This window comes from Olea europaea, chromosome 8 (assembly GCF_002742605.1).
Source record: "Olea europaea var. sylvestris chromosome 8, O_europaea_v1, whole genome shotgun sequence".
Classification (NCBI taxonomy): Eukaryota; Viridiplantae; Streptophyta; class Magnoliopsida; order Lamiales; family Oleaceae; genus Olea; species Olea europaea.
The window spans coordinates 14,157,984-14,179,494 of record NC_036244.1 but is presented as its reverse complement, the minus strand read 5'-3'; the positions used below and the strand labels follow the sequence as shown (position 1 = coordinate 14,179,494).

Sequence of the window (21,511 nt, the reverse complement as noted above, 5' to 3'; positions counted from 1 at the left end):
AAACAACAAAACACCAACAAAAATATTGAATCGGTTAAATAAAGTGACTAAACTTGACATTTAAGTCCATTTTTATCTTATGCAGAGAATATAATGTGACTTTTCCTTTAAACCAACATTTTTTAGGGATTATTAAATCTCAATCCTACAAAAAAAAAAAAAAAGAGTGACAAAACACCAATTAAAACCTATGCTTGTCACTAAAAAAATAGTAACAAACACTCAAAAAAACAAATAGCTAAACCACTAATTTACTTCAGATTGAAGAGAGAGCATCTGAAATGGCTCCATTACCCAAATGATCGTTAAGGAATGGAGAAAAGGACAATATGCTCTTTTTAGGGATACAAAAAGGATTTCTTCGAAACACAGAACACGACCTCCTATAAGTCTAATTATCACAGAACACAAAACACAACTTAATTTTGGAAATACAACTATGCAGCAAGGCTGCCATTGACTGTTAAGACTTATTATATTTGTCCAGTTGTCCTCCTACATAATGCAATTTGTGCTTCCCCAAGGTAAGAATTGTTCTGCAACAAATCATAAAACCAGAACTTCATATAATTTTTAAGATTCATTCAAACAAGGGAGTCGAGAGCAAGAAGAACACGAATGTAAAGGGCACTTTTCTACAAATTTTGTTCTCGACGAAAATATAGCAAAAGATTCCAAAGTGCACTTTTCCACAAATTTTGTTCTCAATGAAAATATAGCAAAAGATTCCAAACGAATTGACATATATTTATCCAATATGAATATAATAGTGTAGTTACAGGAAAATAATTCAGTGAAAGGTGGGAAAATTAATTAGAAATGCAGAAGTTGAAACTTGTCCTTTTCAATTGGTCGCACAAAGATTTATACTAATAAAACTTCTACCCTGGCCTTGGATTGAATGAATGGAGAGAGAAAGGTAGGATTTGATGATGACTGATCGAAAACGCTGAGAGCCACCTATAATTGATCAATATTATGAAATTCTAACCTTAGTTTTTTGGATCATTCTTCTTTACCAGGCCCTGTCCCCTGGCATTACCAAGGCCACATTGGCCATGGTAATGTAGAAGGGCTCTAGTTTTTTATTAACACATGTTCAGGATGCAAAAATCTCGCCGGCTAAGGTACAAGTTGTAATCTCATATATTTCTAGCTTGTGTTGTTGAGCGCACAGAATCAAGCTCACGTAACCTTTGAGCAGTTGACACGTATATTGACCCCATTAAAATTATAATTCATTCCTCTCTCTCCTCTTATCAATCACACACACTCCAATAAAATCATTTTAAACATAATCCCAAAAAAACTTCTTCCTTTTTAACCACACATTTTTCAAAAAAAATAAAAAAAATACACTATTTCAATCATTAAAATTTCAAATAATGGGGGCCATTATTCAGCACTGTAAAATCCCGCTTGCCAAACAAAACAATAAAGACAGGACAATATACAAGAGAATTAAGAACTTGTTGACTTGAAGTACAAGTTTGCTGAGATGTGATGAAATACCTTTACAAAGGATTTGAACCCATATCGCAAGCACGATTCCATGATGAAAAGAAATTGATATTTATCATGATGTACCTTTGTCTATGCATGAGAAACGCTTGGGACATTTGCCGCAAGTTGAGGAGTTAGCTTTGATGAAGAGCAACCAGACTGCGATTTTGAAATGGCAAGTCAAAATTCATGAGTTTCAATAAGGTTCTCAAAATATACATCATCAATGCGACAGAATATTCACTTGCCTCTGATGAGCTGGACTCCACATTATTGTCCTCCCTCCAAGAATTCAATATGCATCTCTCTTGAAATTCATCATGCGTGGATGCTCCTGACAAAGTTAAAATACAGTATACTCACAATGTAGTACACATAAAATGAACATTGAGCATCACTGTGAAATGACGATGTGCATTTAATAGCCATTTATTAGATGCTTTCATGCAATTCCACACTGCAATGATGCAACATAGACAGTTCTTCAAAGTCCAATATTCTGTGATTCATACAGCTTTTGATCAATGCGTGTCAAAAATGAATGTCTCGTACCATCATTTAAGTTATATTCAAATTTTCCACAACAATGCAATTATGTTAGATTTTTACTATAGAATCATGTTTCCCAATGTATTTATAAACTCTGGGTTACAGTTTCAAGATTTTCATATCTGAATATGAATTGAAAAAAATCGACTATAAAAGAATGTATAAGCTGATCCATAGAAACCAGTGGAGCGATCATACCCTCAGAAACCACACGACTGTCTATAAGAAATTAGTTGGTGAGTTATGACTCTTAGGTCTCTGTCACAGTGATCACCACTAACTATTTGCTGCTATTTGTCCACAGCAGTCCATATTCGTCTTTTTTTTCTTTGTAAAACAGTCAAACACTTAGAGTTTTAACATGTTAAGAAGTTGCAGAATGGAAAGATAAAACATGAAAACCAGGCTATTTTACATTTAATGTTGCTAGTAGACAAACGTGCAAACCTAAAACTGCAAAATCTGCCTACATTTGGTCCTCAATTTTTCTATATAAAACTTCAGTAGATTTACATGAATGCTTGTGAAGTTTATTAATTCTTTTGAAATTGTGAAAGCTCATGTAAATATAATATGTAGAAAGCAAAAAGAACCTGAATGGTCGCCAGGTTTTTTCCCAAAAGCTTTCTGATCATATTTTTCTCCATTGTCGTCAAGCCCATCTGTAATCCTGTCATGCTAAATGTTAATAAACTAGAAATGAGTGCATTACCAATTTACCAAACTGGAGAATAATTTTAGTACAGCATCTTAAACAATTATAATTCCTAACAAGAAAATAATATACGTGATAAGAGGAATTTCAGTTCCTACTCCCAACACTAGACCACCAAAAGGAAATCATAGTGTGCCATTGCAGCTGATCAAGAAGGATATGAAAATTGTAAGCAGGCTTGAACAAGCTTGACAAGGAATATGTTAGGTCAAAGTTGGCATTCTGTATACACCCCAGCTGTCATCCCACAAACTTACCATGCAATCAGCAGACTTCTATTTAAATTTATAACTGCACATTATTAAAATATATGTAGAGTCTCCACAGTCATTCTATTTTGAAATTGACTCAGAGAAAAAAATATTCCAAATTAGAAGGAAATTCCAAAAGATTGAGGATTCATAAAAGAAGAATCAAATGCAGCAGGGAAGTGCACTATGAATGTACTATCCTACCCATTAGGTTTATTCTCTTCAATTGTTACACATTCCACCTGGCCTTCCAGAAATGAGGAGAAAGCTTTTCTGTCCTGGCAGTAGAGGAACACCCATACATTAGCATATGCATATAGTAGAACGTGAACAATTCTAATTAGAATTGAGCATAGGCCCGTACATTCAATTATTTGAAAATGCAGACCTCTACTCAAGTTAGAAAAAGAAAAAGATATCGAAATACAGATTTCTGCAGCTAGAATAGACTGATACATTGTATATCTGAGGACCAGCCAACTTACAAATGAAAGAAATATCATATGACTATGTAATTCACAAAAGATGCTTGTCAGCCTTCAGATCAGAGAAAATAAAGCCAGGACGAATCCACATGCAGTGAATTGGTTGTCAAGGTATTCAATTCTTTTTTTTGACTCGATAATCCTCATTGTGAGGGTTCCTTTGCATATATAGGAATAATAAGGCAAATTACATGGCTGAATGTTAGCTATCACTGTACATGAATGGAAACTGAGCAATTTTCTATCAACTACAACTAATAGACAAAGCTATACAAAGCATCTTTAATTTTGACGTCAATTAGTTGCTGGCCGTCAATTACTCTTTCTATATAATTGAAATCCCCCCTCAAATTGATGCTGGGTGATCAAGAAGCATCAATTTGCCCATAAGAAAGAGATGACATTGTCGTGTCATGGCTTTGGTGAATATGTCGACAATCTGTAGTTCAATAGAGATATGCGGAAGAGAAATAATATTTGCGTCAAAAGCCTCTCGAATTGAGTGACAATCCACTTCGATATGCTTTGTACGCTCATGATATATTGGATTTGCAACAATCTAAATAGCACTCGTGTTGTCCGCGTGAAGGGGTGTAGGATTAGACTGAGGAAAGCCAAGTTCAGCTAAAAGCCCACGGAGCCAAATAATCTCAGAATAGGCAGTGGACATGGCACGGTATTCAGATTCAGTTGAAGATTTAGACACACGTGTCTACCTTTTACTCTTCTAGGAGATCAAAGAATTACCAAGAAACATACACCAACCCGTAACAGAACGACGAGTATCAGGGCAACTGACCCAATCTGCATCACTAAATGCAACAAGACGAATAGGAGACCCAGAAGGGAAAAACAATCCACGATGAGGAGTACCTTGGAGATACCTAATGATGCGACGAGCTGCCACAAGATGAAGATGTCGTGGAGTTTGCATAAACTAACTGACTTGCTCGACTGCGAATGATATATCAGACCTAGTGATAGTCAAGTAGTTGAGCTCCCAACTAATTGACAAAAGATAGTCAGATCAGGAAGGAGCTCACCCTCTTCACGACGATATTTAACATTGACTTCCAGAGGAGTATCGACAGAAGAAGAATCTTGAAGACCAGACAAAGTGATCAAGTCTTGGATATATTTGTGTTGGTTGAAAAATATACCTGTGCAAACAGTGTGTACTTCCAAACCCAAAAAATATGTAAGTGGACCAAGATCTTTCATGTGAAAGGAAGCCTATAGATGCTGCTGGAGTTGAGTTATCAAACCAGAATCCGTGCCAGTGATAACAATATCATCCACATACACAAGTAAAAGAACAATATATGTAGATATCTTACAAAGAAATAGGGAGGAGTCATGCTGACTCTGGATAAAAGAAAGCTGTAACAAAGTAGATCGAAACTTCTCAAACCATGCTCGAGGAGCTTGTTTCAGCCTATAAAGAGACTTCTTCAGCTTACATACTTGTGAAGAAGAGGAAAAAAGACCCGGAGGAGGTGTCATGTAAATATCTTCCTTGAGATCACCATGAAGAAAAGCATTTTTGACATCCATTTGGTGAAGAGGCCACCCCTGAGAGGTTGCAATAGAAAGGATAATGCGCACTGTAGTCATCTTTGCCACTGGAGCGAATGTCTCATCATAATCTACCCCATATTCCTGCTTATTTCCGAGAGTAACTAAGCGAGCTTTATAACGATCCAGATTCCATCGAAAATCGGAACGAAGCTTAATAGAATATACTCACTTACAACCAATAGCCTTGACATTAGGTGGATAAGGAACAACATCCCAAGTATGATTATCCTGAAGTGCTCGAAGTTCTTCATCCATAGCTTTCCGCCAGCATTCATATTTAGCTGCTTCTAAATGACTAAGAGGAATAGATGTCAATGTAATGACAAATGAATGAAAAGAACCATATCTATCAGGTAGGTGAGAAATACGGGTAGATCGTCGAGGACCCAGATCACAAGGTACATCAGTATCTGATGCCAACTCAGGCTCAGAAGAGGGGCTGGACAAGATCAAATGGGAGGTCAACTTCAGGAAGAGTCCTATTTGGTCGACGTCTCTCATACACGAGTCCGGGCTTGAATCTTTCAGGATGAGAAGTCAAATCGTCAAAGCATGGGAGAATACTAATTTCGGGTAAATGTTGAGCATGAGTATGAAAGAAAAATTGTCGCTCAAAGAAAACAACATTACGAGAAATGCGAAATCTAATTAGAACATAGATCATAGCAAACATAACCTCTGTACGAAACACTGTAGCCCATAAAAGTACACTTAACAGATTGTGCAGAAAGCTTGTGTCGTTCATGAGAAGGTAAATGAACAAAAGAAATGCACCCAAAAGTATGCAAGTCATGATAAGTAGGATGTTGATTATAAAGGCGATAATATGGAGAGTCAAAGCATAAAATTTGAGAAGGCAATCTATTGATGAAATAAACTGTAGTGGATACTGCTTCAACCCAAAATTTTGAAGGAACATGGGAATCAAGTAATAATGTATGAACAACATCCAGTACATGACGATTCTTTCATTCTGCCACCCCATTTTGTTGAGAGGTATAAGGGCATGATCGTTGAGACAAAATCTCTTTTTATTTTAAGAAATCATGAAACTCATGGGACATATATTCTCCACCTGAATCAGATCGTAAAATTTTAATACGGTTGGAGAATTGGGTCTCAACATATGTCACAAAGGTCTAAAAAACTGAAAGTACTTCAGATTTAAAACGGAGAAAATAGATCCATGTGTATCGGCTATAATCATCAATAAAAGTCACGAAATATTTATACTGGGCATAAGAGGTGATAGGTGAAACGCCCCAAACATCACTATGCACAATATCAAAGCTCTTTTTGCACGACTACTATGAGAAGGAAAAGGAAGAGTCTTACTCTTTCCCAATTTGCATATAGAACAATCAAAACACAAATTATGAGAAGAATTATTTTTATTACCCAACAAACCAGAGTGTGACAAATAAGACGGAATAGTGTATTTTGGATGTCCCAAACGTTTGTGCCAAACTTCACTTTTATTGTTAACGGTTATACAAGCCAAAGATAAGCAACTAGGAATAGAAAAATGTAATGGAAACAATCGTCCAATTTTAGGCCCCTTCGCTAGTATCTTCCCCGACACCTGATCCTGCGCAAGAACACCATCACAAGAAAAATGGACATCATAATTGTTATCAACTAATTGACCAACTGAAATCAGATTTGTAGATAAATCAGGAGATATAAAAATGTCTCGAAAAGCAGAATTAATGTTACCAACAGCATTAATAGCTAAATGACTCCCATTAGCTGTTTGATTATGAGATGAGCCTTGATATAGGCGAATATCATAAAGACCATCAGAGGAATTGGTCATATGATTTGAGGCACCTGAATCAACTAGCTAAGATTGAGATGAAGTATTATCTTTTCCTTGAAGTCCCAAAGCAGCAAAAGCTGACGAAATCATTTGTTGCACCATTTCAGAAGTAAGAGCAGATTGGGCAGTAGTAGATGATGTCTTAGAAGTCGATGGCCTGCTAGTAGCCTGATATGCATTAGCCCGACGATTTTGAGGTCGAGTAGGACAGTCTTAGATAATGTGTCTGATAGACCCTCGGTGATTTTTAAATACGCAAGGAGTAAGGAGGCAGCCACGTCAGCTAAGTATCCAAATTAATTAAACATGCAGTTTGTTATTCTGTTATTTTGTTAGGGGGAAGAGTAGTGAGTCAGTTAGGGAAATTGTCAATAAATGTAAAAGGGAGGGACGAGTAACAATCAAAGAAAAATCAGGAGTCTGGTAGGAGAGTACAAAGCCTCTCGAAAGCTCTGGTTTGTTGGAGTCACATTTTACGTTTAATTCAATAAATTCACTCATTTCCATTGAATTTACTCTTCTTAGGTAAACGAGTTTGTTCCATCAATTCAGGTTCTTATCAATTTTTGGTATCAGAGCATCCGATTTCTGGGGAAAATGACGTTATCGATCAAGTGGAGACCTTGGAAGGACAAGTTGGGGTGTTAATGGAGAAAGTTAAGGCGATGATGAAGCAGTGGACCGAAATAGAACGGGAAAGGAAGGAAAAAGCCTCCCTCAAAGCAGCCTCTGAACCCTCCACTAACCCCACAGCACCTGCCATGTTCGGTGAAGCCGGCAACAGTAATGAGGGGAGGAAATTTTGGGAAGACGGGACACGAGCAAATTACAGGAACCGGGAGCTAGAAATGACCATTTTCGACGGCGATAATCCAGATGGATGGATCTTTAGGGCAGCGAGATATTTCGGCATGAATCAACTGTCAAATGAGGAGAAAATAGAGGCCGTGGCTGTATGTTTTGAAGGAGAAGCTCTGGCGTGGTTCCGGTGGGAAGATAGCAGGCAACCTCTGCGACGTTGGGAGGATCTGAAAACGCTGGTGTTGGAGCGCTTTCGGCCGTCGCAAGAGGGGACACTCTTGGAGACATTTTTGGCACTAAGGCAATCGAGCTCCGTCCGGGATTATCGGCGTCAATTTGAAGCCATGGATGCGCACTTAACAGCAGTGTCGGAGGAGGTAATGGAAAGTAATTTCATCAATGGGCTGACTCCTATTATCTGAGCTGAGGTGAGGATAATGAAGCCTCGTGAGTTGGCCCAAGCTATGGTTATGGCCCAACGGGTCGAAGATCGAAATGAAGCAATTAATCAGGCCCAAGTTCACCAATGCCCAACTAAAAGCAAGAGTTATTCAAGCAGTACCAACTACAGCCCATTCTCCTACGCCCACAACTCCCAAGCGGGCAACACAGCTCCAATCCAACGCAGTCCAGCAGCCCCGTCGAAGCCCCTAACTCCTGTCTCTCGCGGTTCGGCGGCGGGGAAGGGGGTGACTCCTTACAAAAGGTTGACCGATGCGAAGCTCCAGTTAAAAAGGCAAAAGGGACTGTGCTTCAAATGCGACGAGAAATTTCAACCGGGTCACAAATGTCACTACAGGGAACTGCAGGTTCTTGTCATGCAAGAGGAGGAGGAACCACCGGATTCGGGCGGAGAGGCAAAGGAAGATGAAGTACAGGAGGCAGTGGAACTTTCATTAAACTCAGTGGTGGGGCTAACAAATCCGAAAACTACGAAGGTGACCGAGGTGTTGTTGGGTCGTGCAGTAGTGGTACTCATTGACTGTGGGGCAACCCACAATTTCATCTCCCTGGAGTTTGTAAATAAGCTACAAATTCCGGTTGCGGGCACCAACGGATATGGGGTCACTGTGGGAATGGGGTCGTCGGTGAAGGGGGTGGGCATTTGTAAAGGAGTAGTCGTCTCCCTGCCAAGCCTTGTGGTTGTGGATGATTTCTTACCTCTGACATTAGGGTGTACTGATTTAATTCTGGGAATGAAGTGGTTGGGAACATTGGGACAAATGCAGGTGGATTGGGGGAGGTTGACGATGAAATTCAAGGTAGATGGGCATGAGGTGTTACTGTAGGGAGAAACTAACCTGCTGAAGACACAGGTCTCTATTAAGTCGATATTCAGAAACTTCAAGGAGGGTGACCAAAGCGTACTGTTGGAGCTGGGAAGTATGAGTTTGGAAAACGAGGAGAAAGTGAGCAAGGGCCCTGACGAGCTTACTAAAGTATTGCGGCGACATCACCAAGTCTTTGAGTGGCCTAATGAGCTTCCCCCATCACGATCCCATGAGCATGGGATTGTGTTCCAGGCAGGGGTAGTCCCGGTTAACGTTAGGCCATATCGTTATCCGAATTTCCAGAAGAATGAAATCGAGAAATTTGTGCGAAACATGCTGGAGGCTTGGATAATCCAACCAAGTTGCAGCCCATTCTCTAGCCTAATTTTGTTGGTAAAAAAGAAAGATTGGAGCTGGCCTTTTTGTGTAGACTACCGAGCGTTGAACAAGGTCGCCGTCCTAGATAGATTTCCTATACGAGTGACCGATGAATTGCTGGAAGAACTTCATGGGGCAGCCATCTTTTCAAAGCTGGATCTTAAATCGGGGTACCATCAGATAAGAATGAAATCGGATGATGTGCCAAAGACGGCTTTCCGTACTCATGAAGGCCACTACGAATTCCTTGTCATGCCGTTTAGGCTGACAAATGCGCCGGCAACATTCCAAAGTTTGATGAATGAGGTATTTTGACCCTATCTCAGAAAATTTGTTCTTGTCTTTTTTGATGACATCTTAGTGTACAGTGCTTTGTTGAGGGTGCATCTGGACATTGTTTTGGAATGCTTACAGCAACACAAGCTATATGTAAATGGGAAGAAGTGCACTTTTGGACAGCCTCAATTGGAATACTTGGGCCATATAATATCGGGACAAGGAGTATCAGCGGATAAGTCTAAGATAGAGGCAATGTGCAGCTAGCCATCGCCTCGGAACCTTCGAGAGCTACGTGGATTTTTGGGGCTTACCGGCTACTATCGACGTTTTGTAAAAGGATATGCGGAGATTACTTGGCCACTTACCGAATTGTTGAAAAATGACGGGTTTAACTGGAGTGAGGTGGTAAAGGATGCCTTCTGCAAACTGAAGACAGCAATGACTGAAGTGCCCATTCTTGCCTTACCCGACTTCTCCCAAGTATTTGTGGTGGAAACCGACGCATCGGGCCACGGGTTGGGGGCTATTTTAATGCAAGGACAGCATCCCATTGCCTACTTCAGCCACGTGCTTCCGTTGAGTGCTAGACACAAATCAGTTTATGAGCAGGAATTGATGGCCATAGTGTTTTCCGTTCAGAAGTGGTGGCACTATTTACTGGGCAAACATTTTATAGTAAGGACTGATCAACGAAGTCTGAAATTTCTTCTAGAGCAGCGCTTAGTTTGTGAAGAACATCAGAAATGGTTGACTAAACTCCTTGGCTTTGACTTTGAAATTCAATATCGGCCCGGTATGAAAAATAGAGCTGTAGATGCCCTCTCAAGAATGGGACCCATAGTAAGTTTTCTGGAAATATCAAGGCCACGGGTGTTAGAAGTGGATGAGGTAAAAGCAGAAGTAGCAAGGGACGAAGAGTTAAGCAAAATCATTGCCCACATACAATCAGGTGGAGGGGACCAACCTGGCTATTCGGTGGTGGATGGGACTTTGTGTTACAAAGGCAGATTAGTGTTACCCAAATCATCCCCATTCATTGAGAAGGTCCTACAGGAATATCACAACTCGGGAATCGGTGGTCATTCGGGATTTCTCAAAACTTACAAACGGATAGCTCGAGAAATATATTGGAAGGGGATTAAAAGGGATGTCAGGGAATTTGTGAGCCGCTGCAATGTGTGCCAGCAGAATAATTACATGTCCTTATCTCCTCAAGGACTCTTGCAGCCGTTGCCGATTCCAGAGCGAGTGTGGGGTGACATTTCATTAGACTTCATCGAAGGGCTGCCCAAGTCTGAAGGGTGGGACACTATTTTAGTAGTGGTCGATCGACTCAGCAAATATGGGCACTTCATTGGGTTAAAGCATCCCTTCACGGCACCTTTAGTGGCTAAAGTCTTCATACGAGAAGTTGTTGAGTTGCATGGAATTCCACAGTCTATTGTGTCAGACGGGGACCAAGTTTTTATGAGTAAGTTCTGGGAGGAGCTTTTTCGGGCTCAGGGGACAGTCCTTAAAAAGAGTATAGCCTACCATCCACAAACTGACGGCCAAACGGAGGTCGTCAATCGGTGTTTGGAGACATACTTGCGTTGTTTCGCTTCAAGTAAGCCACGATCATGGGGGCAGTGGTTACCGTGGACAAAATTTTGGTATAATACTTCTTTCCACACCGCCACGAAGCACAATCCCTTTCAGATTGTGAATGGTTGTGATCCTCCGCTGGTTATGCCTTTTGAGAAGGGAATGACTGTAGTTTCCTCAGTAGAACAATCCTTGGTCAGCAGGGATGAAGTCCTCCATCACCTCAAGATGCAACTTTTGCGCACCCAACAACGAATGAAGCAAGAGGCGGATGGGCATCGCCGTGATCTCCAGTTGAAAGTTGGGGACTTGGTATATCTGAAATTGCATCCTTACCGTCAGAAGTCTGTGGCTCAGAGATCATCAGCAAAACTTTCTCCCAGATATTATGGACCTTTTGAAGTTCAGGCCAAAGTGGGGTAGGTTGCTTACAAATTGAAACTTCCACCGGAGTCAGCTATCCACCCAGTTTTTCATATGTCGCAGCTCAGGAAGGCTATCGGGAATGCTCAGACTGTTTCAAAATTACCAGAACCCCTTGCTGTGGAGACTTCGAGCAGAGTGGAACCGGAGAGAGTGTTACAATTCCGTTCTAATTCAGCAAGTTCAGCCTTGGGTCCTGAAGTTCTGATCAAGTGGAAGAACTCTCCAGACTACAAAGCCATCTGGGAGTCAGTTGAAAACATCCACCAGCAATTTCCAGATTTCCACCTTGAGGACAAGGTGGATTTTGAAGGGGGGTATTGATAGACCCTCGGTGATTTTTAAATACGCAAGGAGTAAGGAGGCAGCCACGTCAGCTAAGTATCCAAATTAATTAAGCATGCAGTTTGTTATTCTGTTATTTTGTTACGGGGGAGAGTAGTGAGTCAGTTAGGGAAATTGTCAATAAATGTAAAGGGGAGGGACGGTAACAATCAGAGAAAAATCAGGAGTCTGGTAGGAGAGTACACAGCCTCTCGAATGCTCTAGTTTGTTGGAGTCACATTGTAGGTTCAATTCAATAAATTCACTCATTTCCATTGAATTTACTCTTCTTAGGTAAACGAGTTTGTTCCATCAATTCAGATTCTTATCAGTGTCCCAACTTCTTGTAGTAATTGCAGTACTTTTTGGTACAGTGAGTAGCAATATGCCCATAGTCCTTGCAACTGAAGCATTGAACCTTTCTCATGTCCCTCCCTTTGTTTTTCCCATGAGCTACATAAGCGACAGCATCTGAGGTCATATGTTGATGTTGAAGAGTGGCCTGTGTTGTAAGACGCTGCTCTTCACGAAGTAACTCCCCAAAACAGACATCCAAAGAAGGGGACAGCTCACGATTCATTAGATTTAAGCGAAGTGCCTCATATTCTGGACGTAACTTCATTAGAAACTGGTCTCGCTTGCTTTGCTCGTGTACAGTTTGAACGGCAGCAAGAGATTCAACTGGTAATTTAGCATAGATAATATCAGCAAATTCACCCCATAAGCTATGAAACCCAGAGAAGTAATCCTGGATGTTGAGATTGGCCTGAGTGTAATTTGCAATTTCATACTCCAATTGAAATCGTCTGGTTGTATGGTCTTGATTGTAGACCTTTTTTAAATGCTACCACATCTCTTTAGCAGTCTTATAAGGTCTTAGATTTAGGACAATTATAGGATCAACAGATCCTAAAATCCATGTCATAACCCTAGCATCTTTCACTTTCCATTGGCCCAATTGAATATTCTCAGTAGGAGCTAGGTCACTTCCATCAATGTGACCCCATAATTCTTTTCCCATAACAAATAATCGAAATTGAAATTCCCATGTACAATAATTTTTACCCGTGAAGCACACACCGACAGTTTCAGACATGTTGGTTGATATGATGTACGTAGTTAATTATACTAGCGAAAAAAAAGGACCCAATATAAATTCAGCAAAACCAAAGTCCAGCAGAAAGCCCAATAATCCCAATATAAAATTCAGAAGAACCAAAATTGAATAAGCCCCCCAAAATCATAAACCCAGCCCAAGTAAACTCTATAGAATTGGCCCCAATTAAACAATGGATTAAGTAGCCCAACACACCGGGGTTGCTGTCAAACCTTCAATTACGCGATTGACGATCTTTCCTCCACCGAACCCGTCGACAGATGCGAAAGCCAGAAGCCCCGTACCTGTCTCCACTGAAGACGCCGGCAAGTTCAACCAACCAGAGATGAGCCAAGCAAAGGTCGGTCGCTACAGAGAGTCCCGACCAGGAATCCTTCGCCCAGAAATTCACGACAAATTTCGACCGGATCGTGAGGCTCTCAAACAAGTTTCCCGTCACCGCAGAAGATGGTGATTGGAAATCAACCTACACTTCCAGAAGCTCTGATACCATGTCAAGGTATTCAATTTCTCCTTTTTGACTCGATAATCCTCATTGTGAGGGTTCCTTTGTATATATAGGAATAAAAGGCAAATTCCATGGCTGAATGTTAGCTATCACTGTACATGAATGGAAACTGAGCAATTTTCTATCAATTACAACTAATATACAAAGCTATACAAAGCATCTCTAATTCTGGCGTCAATTACTTGCTGGCCATCAATTACTCTTTCTATCTAATTGACATTGGTAAAAGAGACCTCTCACGTGACAATTCCCTTCAGTTAGCAGCATCATAATGCAGGAAGTAATTAATAAGTTCAATTCATCCAGATGAAATAAGATAAAGGATCAAGTGCTTCAACATGCCTATGTATGGTCCAAAGAGTAATTCCTTTCTTGTAGTGTGCAGTCGTGAGGTTGATAGGTACACCAAATAGTGGTTGAAATTATGGAGGACATACAGTTTAAATTGCAAAATTTTCTAAGAACTAAAATTTCCAAGAACCTAAACATTAATACAAGAGAAATGTTTAACCTTTTCATTCATATGTGTGACCGCATCTTGAATCTTCTTTATGATAAAACTTAAGCTTCCCACTTCAAGATGTAATACCTAAACATAGAGCATTCCAGTGAGTAACAAATCAGAAGGAAATATCAGGTTTCAAGAAGAAATAGGACATGAATTTTATTTTTATTTTTATTTTTTTATAAAACCTTCTTTTGTGACGCTAGATTCTGTATGATCAGTTCCTTTGTTGACAGAGCTTTCTGAAGGTATGACCGGTTAAGACAAAACTCTCAAGATTATTCATGGCTAGAAGCTAAAGAAGCCATATTAAGAGTGCTACAGCATATATAACTATTTTCACAAATAATGCCATCAGGATATCTCATCAACTGTAGGTTGGAATTCATCCTGAGTTTTTGCCATCTTTAACTGCGCTTCCAGGCACAAAATGATTTTGTCCTTTCTTGTGAGCTCTTCCTCATTGTTCCTTATTTTGCATTCCAGATCACTGATTCTTTCTGAATAGTACATTGGCATGCCAATTTAAATAACAAAATGCAGAATCTATTTAGATCTACTAGGGAAAGGATGGAAACCATTTCGAGAAATTCAGATCACCAACGTCTAAAGATACAAATATCATGGATTTACAGATACAACTCAATGCTTCACAGATACAAATTGCAAATTCAGAAGCACAGGAACATAGTTGTCTTACATGCGAAACTACTAAATTCAAACGGTGCGCTTAAAAATGTTGTACAGCTAGGCATCCAAAAAAATATGCATCGTCAATTAAGAGAGAGTTTTGGCAGGCCCTGAGAACATTACCAATGAATAGCTTTTCGAACGTAGCAATCTCGTGTAACTTTTTCTTCAACTTTACTGCTGCAATAATCAATGAATAGATAAATAGATTACATTGCTGCATACTGAAGAAACTGAGTCTGGTAAACTGAGTTCTAAAAAACTACTTGCCAGCTTCCTCTTTCTCAGTCAATATATACTCTGTGTCATTTACAATCTGCTTGATGGAGGAAGCCTCCTTCTCTATTGAATTAACAAGTAAAGAATGAGACTTTATCTTCTCAGAAAGAAAAAGAATCATTCGATCCCTAGATTCCATAGCTCGTTTCATTTCGCATGTAGAGTCCTGTATATCAATATCAAAACTGAATTGTATTATTATTTCACTTCTTGACATTACATAAGTCTTGGTTAAATTTCAAGAGAAAATATCCCAACAGGATCAAATTGATCCAGTAGTCAGTTTAGTTCAGCATTAAGAAACAGAATAACCATAAAATAGGCAAGTACATTCTAAAGTAGAAATTTGGGACAAGCATAAAACAGCTTACCAAAAAGAAAATATACTGGCATTACATCTGGAAACAATCAGCCATATTACTACCTAGTTCATTATATAATTACTTCAATCACTTTAATTTAATTACATTCTGGAACTTTCAAAATATCTTCTACATACCTCATCAAACTGTCCAAAATCGGAAGCATAGCTTCCCAAAAAGCATTTTAGGTATATAATCAAACAATGTTTTCTCGAGTTTCTTGTTCAAAATAAAGAAAATTGTGAACGTAATTGAATTCAAATAAAGCCCACTACTTCTCCTGCTTATTTTGCCAAAAGACTTTTGTTTCTATTTTAAATCAAAGAGACAGGCACAATTAATCTTATAAGTTAAAAATCCTTTTCAACTGCTCCACATTACATTCGTGTTCAAAAGTTATTGTAACATGTACATAAGTTCTGCAGAGATTAAGAATATTAATTTTTTTTCAAGCAAGCTACCTGAATCAAACTATGAATAAAAAAGGGAAAATCTCACATCTTAAATATGTCTTTATCTACATTGCCTGCAAGATGTAGGGGATTGGCAAAATTAGCATTAAAATGAAGAAAAGGGGGGACTCTAATCGAATTATATTCCACAAACTAAGGGGAATCTGATCAATATATATTCCAAAAACTAAGCAATTATCTGTTGAGCTCTAATTCCAAATTGCTGAAATTAAAACAACCAAAAAAAAATGATTTTATTAATATAAATACTTACACAATTTGGACAAACACACCACTATACACTACACTCATCTCTAATATTATATTGGCAACATGATAAGCCTCCCATACGGGTCACCTATCAACGACGTCACAAGAAGAGCATGGAAGGAAGTTAGAAGGAATATTGGTTGTTAGATTTCTTGAGTCATGTGGTTACGAGTCTATAAATAGTGGAGGCAAAGGCTGAAATAGGTTTTTCAGAGGGTGGAATTCTGAGTCAATTGGAGAGGAGGCAACTCTCGAAACTTGCCTTGTTAATCTCTCATTTCTTGTAGTCATCGAGTCTGTAGTTTCAGTTCAATAAAATTCCTTTTAATTCCAATACCTGTGTGATTTATCTTAGCAACTAAGCGAATAATAATTCATCTGGGCTGTTCAATTTCGGCAGGTTCTACCACAACACCCTCACTTACTCTCTCAAATCACTATAACTTATCACTTTCTCTATGCTCTCTTGCATACTCTCTGCTCACACACTATTTACACGTATACACAGCAGGCATCGACATATATGTAGGCAGAGAAGTCGGTGAGTTACTGCCTTTAATTTCTAGAGAATTCTTCATATTGGCAGTGGCTGGAAAGTTTAGATAATTCCAGCAGCTTCTAGTAAGGCGGTGGTGATAGAATAAAACTGATTTGTTCTAGTTTCTTCCAAGCTTGCTGCGCTATACATCTTTCTCTAGAAATTTCTTAAAGTGTCGGTGATGATTTCTTCATTAACTCGACAAGGAGTTGTTGTCCTTAAAGAATCCATTGGTCGACCATGGATATCATTGTAACTTTTGAATTCTTCATCCCCTTTCTAGAAATTTGCTTCATATAATACAATTATCCTGGCTTAATAACTTGTGTAGTAGTGTCAATCATTCAATTAGCTTGTCTGTGCATTAACGGTCCAGCGCAATATGTAATCAGTTATTTGCATTAGATATCACTTGCAAGTTGAAACATACAAGTAAAGTAATTGTTGTATTCTGTGGGGGAGCATAATACATAAATATTAATAATTTACTCCAAAAATCATGTTACGGGGTATTCTCTCTAGAAATTATAAACGAAGCATTCTCTCTAGAACTTATAAAAGAACTAATCCTCTATTCTGTTTAGTCGATAAATTGAACAAAATCTCAATACTTTTGAATAACAAGTACAACTGGCTCTAGCTAGGTTCTTACAAGCTAAAGCCAAACAAACAGAACAAACCTCATATGCTTTGACAAAACTTTCCCTCGATTGCAGTAGGTTATTAATAGTTTCCTTCAATTCTTTCTGCCTGTTCTCGAGCAATGCATTTTCACTCTCAAGGCAGTTAACCTGCATCAAAGAAATAGTATTTTCAGAACATAAAAACACGAATTAATCAATTAATTTCTTCTATTTAAAAATTATTTATCAATTTACCTTTTAACGATCATTTATCAATTTACCTTTCTTTCGAGTTTCTGCTGGAGTTCATTAGACACCACTAATTCCGCTTGTAAATCTGCCAATTTCTTATTCGTTTCTTCCTCTGCTTTCTTTTGTTTCTAGTTATACGCGTATAAAGCCGCATTATTTCAACAAATAGAATAGAAAAGTGTGTGTATGCATGTGTTTGAGTTCAAACCTGAACCAAAAGTTGGAGCTGTTTGGAGGCGGATTGATCTCTCTCCTGAGACAATGTGGAGAAATCAAGGCGCGTATTGGCGTGTGAGAGAGTAAGTGATGCGTGCTTACTTTGAGATGATGGACTTCGGATATTAGGGCACGGAGTTGGAGCTGAAATTTTGAGAGCTTGAGGAGGTCCATTTCCCCTTCCCGCCAGTTTCTGCAAAGGGTGGCTATCTTGCCCAACGCATTTTTCATATTTACTAGAAAATAATCACCAACACGGCAACACCCATGTAGTTCTTTCGTCTCTTTCAAAATGACAAAAATTTCCATGGAGAGCCTATTTTTAATTTGTACAGTTGGGTATTCATTGGCCGATGAATGAAATTGTTATCAACATTCAAATGACTCGTTCCAAGAATAAGGTGAATCGTTGGAAGTAAGTTAATAAATTAATGCTACTCATGACTTGTATATTTATCTATTGAAAGGTTTTGAATTCTGATTTATTCAACCTTATTGTTGCCCAATTAAAGCCTAATTTAACCATATATATTAGGGAAAAAACGTGGCTACCTTTTTGTTGGAAATCAGCTGCCTGCTTGAGAGAAAAACCTGTGGCTTCTTTGTGTATTTTGGTCTTTCCTCTTATCATCTTCTGTTGTTTTCTCCATGTCTTTGTGGCCTACAAATCAACGTCATTATCTTGTCTTTTGTGGTTGAAATTGAGGAGCAACCTAGGTAAATATATTGGTTGTGAATTGGAGTCATTTGGATTGGTTGTTTGGTAAAAAATATAACATAAAATTGAGCCCGAAAAACATCATTTCAAAGATCTAGGAGTGAACTTCCGCTACAATTGATATCTGAGCTTCGAGGTAATGGATTTGGCTCAAAAAACTAACAAAAATTGACCAAAAAATTCAGCTAAATCAAAGCATAAAAGAAATCGAAAAACCGTCCAAAAAATTGCCCAAAAATCGAGGCTATTTTCGGATTTTTGACCAAACTAGAAGTTTGGTGAAATGGAGACCACCGGCGTGGTGTGCAGGTAGAGGCACACTGGGGTGGCTGGCACGTGAGGACGTTCGACGATGTGATAAGTGTAGTTTCTACGCTTATTCGGAATCCTAAATAATAATATTTTGTTATTCTTTGGACAGATTAGTGTTTAATTGTAATTTATTGCTTTTATTAGCAAAAACTTATGTTTGGACAAAGAATTTGAAGAAATGGCAAAAAAGTGCTAAAATGAAGTAAATTTAAAGTTCAGAGACTAAAGTACAAATATTCGATAGTTGTGTCGAACCTCACGATAAAGTTTTAGAGTGCTAGAGGTCAATTGAATGAGGAAAAGAAGTAAAAAGGATGAAGTATGGTCAAAGTATTATCATATATCAACTTTCATCCAAAATTATGCTTCGAATTTGTAGCCTCATATTGAAACCTAATTTTGACATAACAAATGTTCTAATTAAAAATGATACTTAGAATAATTGTAGCCCTCTGAGTTAGCTATCCAAAGCACTTCGAAACACCTCAATTAGATATCGGGAGAAAAAGTTATGATAAAAATATTAAAGGTTGTTTGGCTGTCAAAATTTAGATGAGACGCGCACCCCTCGCCTACAGAAAGGTGCACATCTCAACCAAAAAAGGGCGCCTGAGGCATCCTAAACCAACCAAGCAGGCACCTCAGTACAAAAATAGAAAAAATCCAATTTTTCTTATTTTTGTTTTGGTAATAATTCAATGCAATCTTTTTGGCATCCTTTAAGTACCAAAACTCGACCTGAACATGAAGAACCTTCATTTGAACTAAATTTCATCATATTCTAAATAGTTTGGACATGACGAACTAGTCTATATATCAATTAAAGGCGAAACATACAATGATTTTAAAGATTCATAGCCCAATTTCAAGATTTGAGCCAAGAATGTTAGTCTAAATTTTTCATTGTATTTGATGAATGATGATCCCTATTGCTTGTCTATTTTATTTCAAAACAATTAGTTTAGTATTTCTTGACTTTTCTTTATGGGTTTTGTATTCCCATTAAACTATGTGATTACTTAATCACCAACTAAAAAGTAAGTTACTTGTTGTAATGTAGGAATAATCACAATAAGTCTAAAATACGACAAAATCAATACATGGGCAATAGGTATTAGGAATAATATATATGGCATCTGCAATCATGTGCGATAAATCTTGTGAATCAATGCATGTTTTTCACATAAATTCGGATTAGATATAAATTGGGTCGTATTAAATATATGTTTAATATCTCTTGGAAAAGAATATTGAATAAAAATGGATTGTAAATTGTCTTGAATACATGAATTTACTATTACGAATTAAGAATTTAATTAAATGGCAATAGGATGATTCACGATTCAATACAAACATTCACGTATTAAACAAATACTTTATTTGCTTTCTTAATTTAATATTAGTATAAAAAACATACAAACCATCTCTTTTGATATCACCACCTTTCGAATTTAATAGATAGCAATTGAACTACAAATTAGACATTATTTTTCGTGAAAATGATACTCTTAACTCACGAATTTTATTACTTGTACAACGATTTCGTACGCTTTAACGAACAATGTGCGTGCGACGGTACGTGAAGCTTACGTGCAGAGACTCCAACAGTGTGCAATTTTTTCTGGCGAAGTTATCTTCTAAAATATTGTTCCTGTCATCATTTATGATATCTTGGTATTGTTAGTTTTCCATTTCAATTTATACAATGAAATTTGGAGGATTTATCCTTCGTGCGTTCAGGATTCAATTATGATTAATTGATTTCTACGATTATTGGGGACTTTAGAGTAAATGCTGGTTGACCTAAAGTGGTATAACTCACACCTCTCATTATTTACGGATTCAGATTGATCCGCTCTGATAAATTGACTTTTCCCATTTAAATTCTAGCATTGGCAAATCATCGTATGGGATGATAATAGGATTGGGATAACCATTGATTATGCTAGAATTTAAGAATTATTTGCCATATTTGAAGTGTTGATTTTTATTGTAAATTGATAATTGCTTTTGTGCTTTAATTACTATGTCAATGTGTGAGATTGAATTGTTTGAGAATTTGAAGTTTTTGTTTACATATCTTCGTGTTGCATTCATTATTCTGTTAGAACACCTGGACTTGACCCGTTTTAACATTCTCTTGATACTGAGGTATCGAATATCACGAAATCTAGAACGGTATATACTACGGCCTTAAGAGTTAAGATTACTTTGTGCGACCTATTTGTGCACTTTGGTTGTTTTGTTTTTCATAATGTCTTCACATTTTGAAATTGAAATTTTTAATTAAAATGAGGATTTTTTTAATTTTGTAACAAAAGATAAAAGGGATTTTGATTCAACAAAAAGTTTCAAAAGCTGTAGACAGTGAATTTCTTGCAAATTTGATGGAAGCACAAAAGAAAAATAAGATGAACTTGCTTACATTTCAATTATTTTACACATTTCTAAAACTTTTTTGATAAAGTTGAAAAACTTGATTCTATTGAAGAACTTTTATTTGCTTAAATTTACTCCTAATAAATTATATCTGCTCGAAAGATTTTTTTAGTTTTAAAATATATCTTTCAAAGGATCTTGATGATAATCTGAATATTTTTAATAAATTAGCTTGAGACATTGTTAATTGTGATGAAAATGTGTCTGAAATTTATAAGGTCATTATCCTACTTAATTTTATGCATGACTTCTATAGGGAGGTTAAAAATG

At 37.8% G+C, this 21,511-nt stretch overlaps 1 protein-coding gene across 7 annotated transcripts; it reads right to left on the bottom strand.

The window, feature by feature from the left end:
• Nucleotides 1–241: 241 nt before the first annotated feature.
• Nucleotides 242–18,282, bottom strand: LOC111398892 (rho-associated protein kinase 1). 7 transcript variants are annotated; one of them, XM_023026048.1, is made up of 14 exons: nucleotides 17,875–18,282; nucleotides 17,765–17,809; nucleotides 17,586–17,684; nucleotides 17,362–17,472; nucleotides 15,051–15,225; nucleotides 14,904–14,960; nucleotides 14,454–14,590; nucleotides 14,279–14,338; nucleotides 14,097–14,174; nucleotides 3,223–3,296; nucleotides 2,646–2,722; nucleotides 1,752–1,846; nucleotides 1,513–1,670; nucleotides 242–536 (listed from the first exon to the last, which is right to left on the bottom strand). In XM_023026048.1, exons 1-13 carry the CDS (start codon nucleotides 18,079–18,081, stop codon nucleotides 1,638–1,640), a joined length of 1,248 nt encoding a protein of 415 aa, XP_022881816.1. In that variant the 5' UTR covers nucleotides 18,082–18,282; the 3' UTR covers nucleotides 242–536; nucleotides 1,513–1,637. The 7 variants fall into 7 exon arrangements, with proteins under 7 accessions (XP_022881816.1, XP_022881817.1, XP_022881812.1 ...); XM_023026049.1 differs by having other exon boundaries at nucleotides 1,588–1,670; XM_023026044.1 differs by having other exon boundaries at nucleotides 1,513–1,662.
• Nucleotides 18,283–21,511: the final 3,229 nt, after the last annotated feature.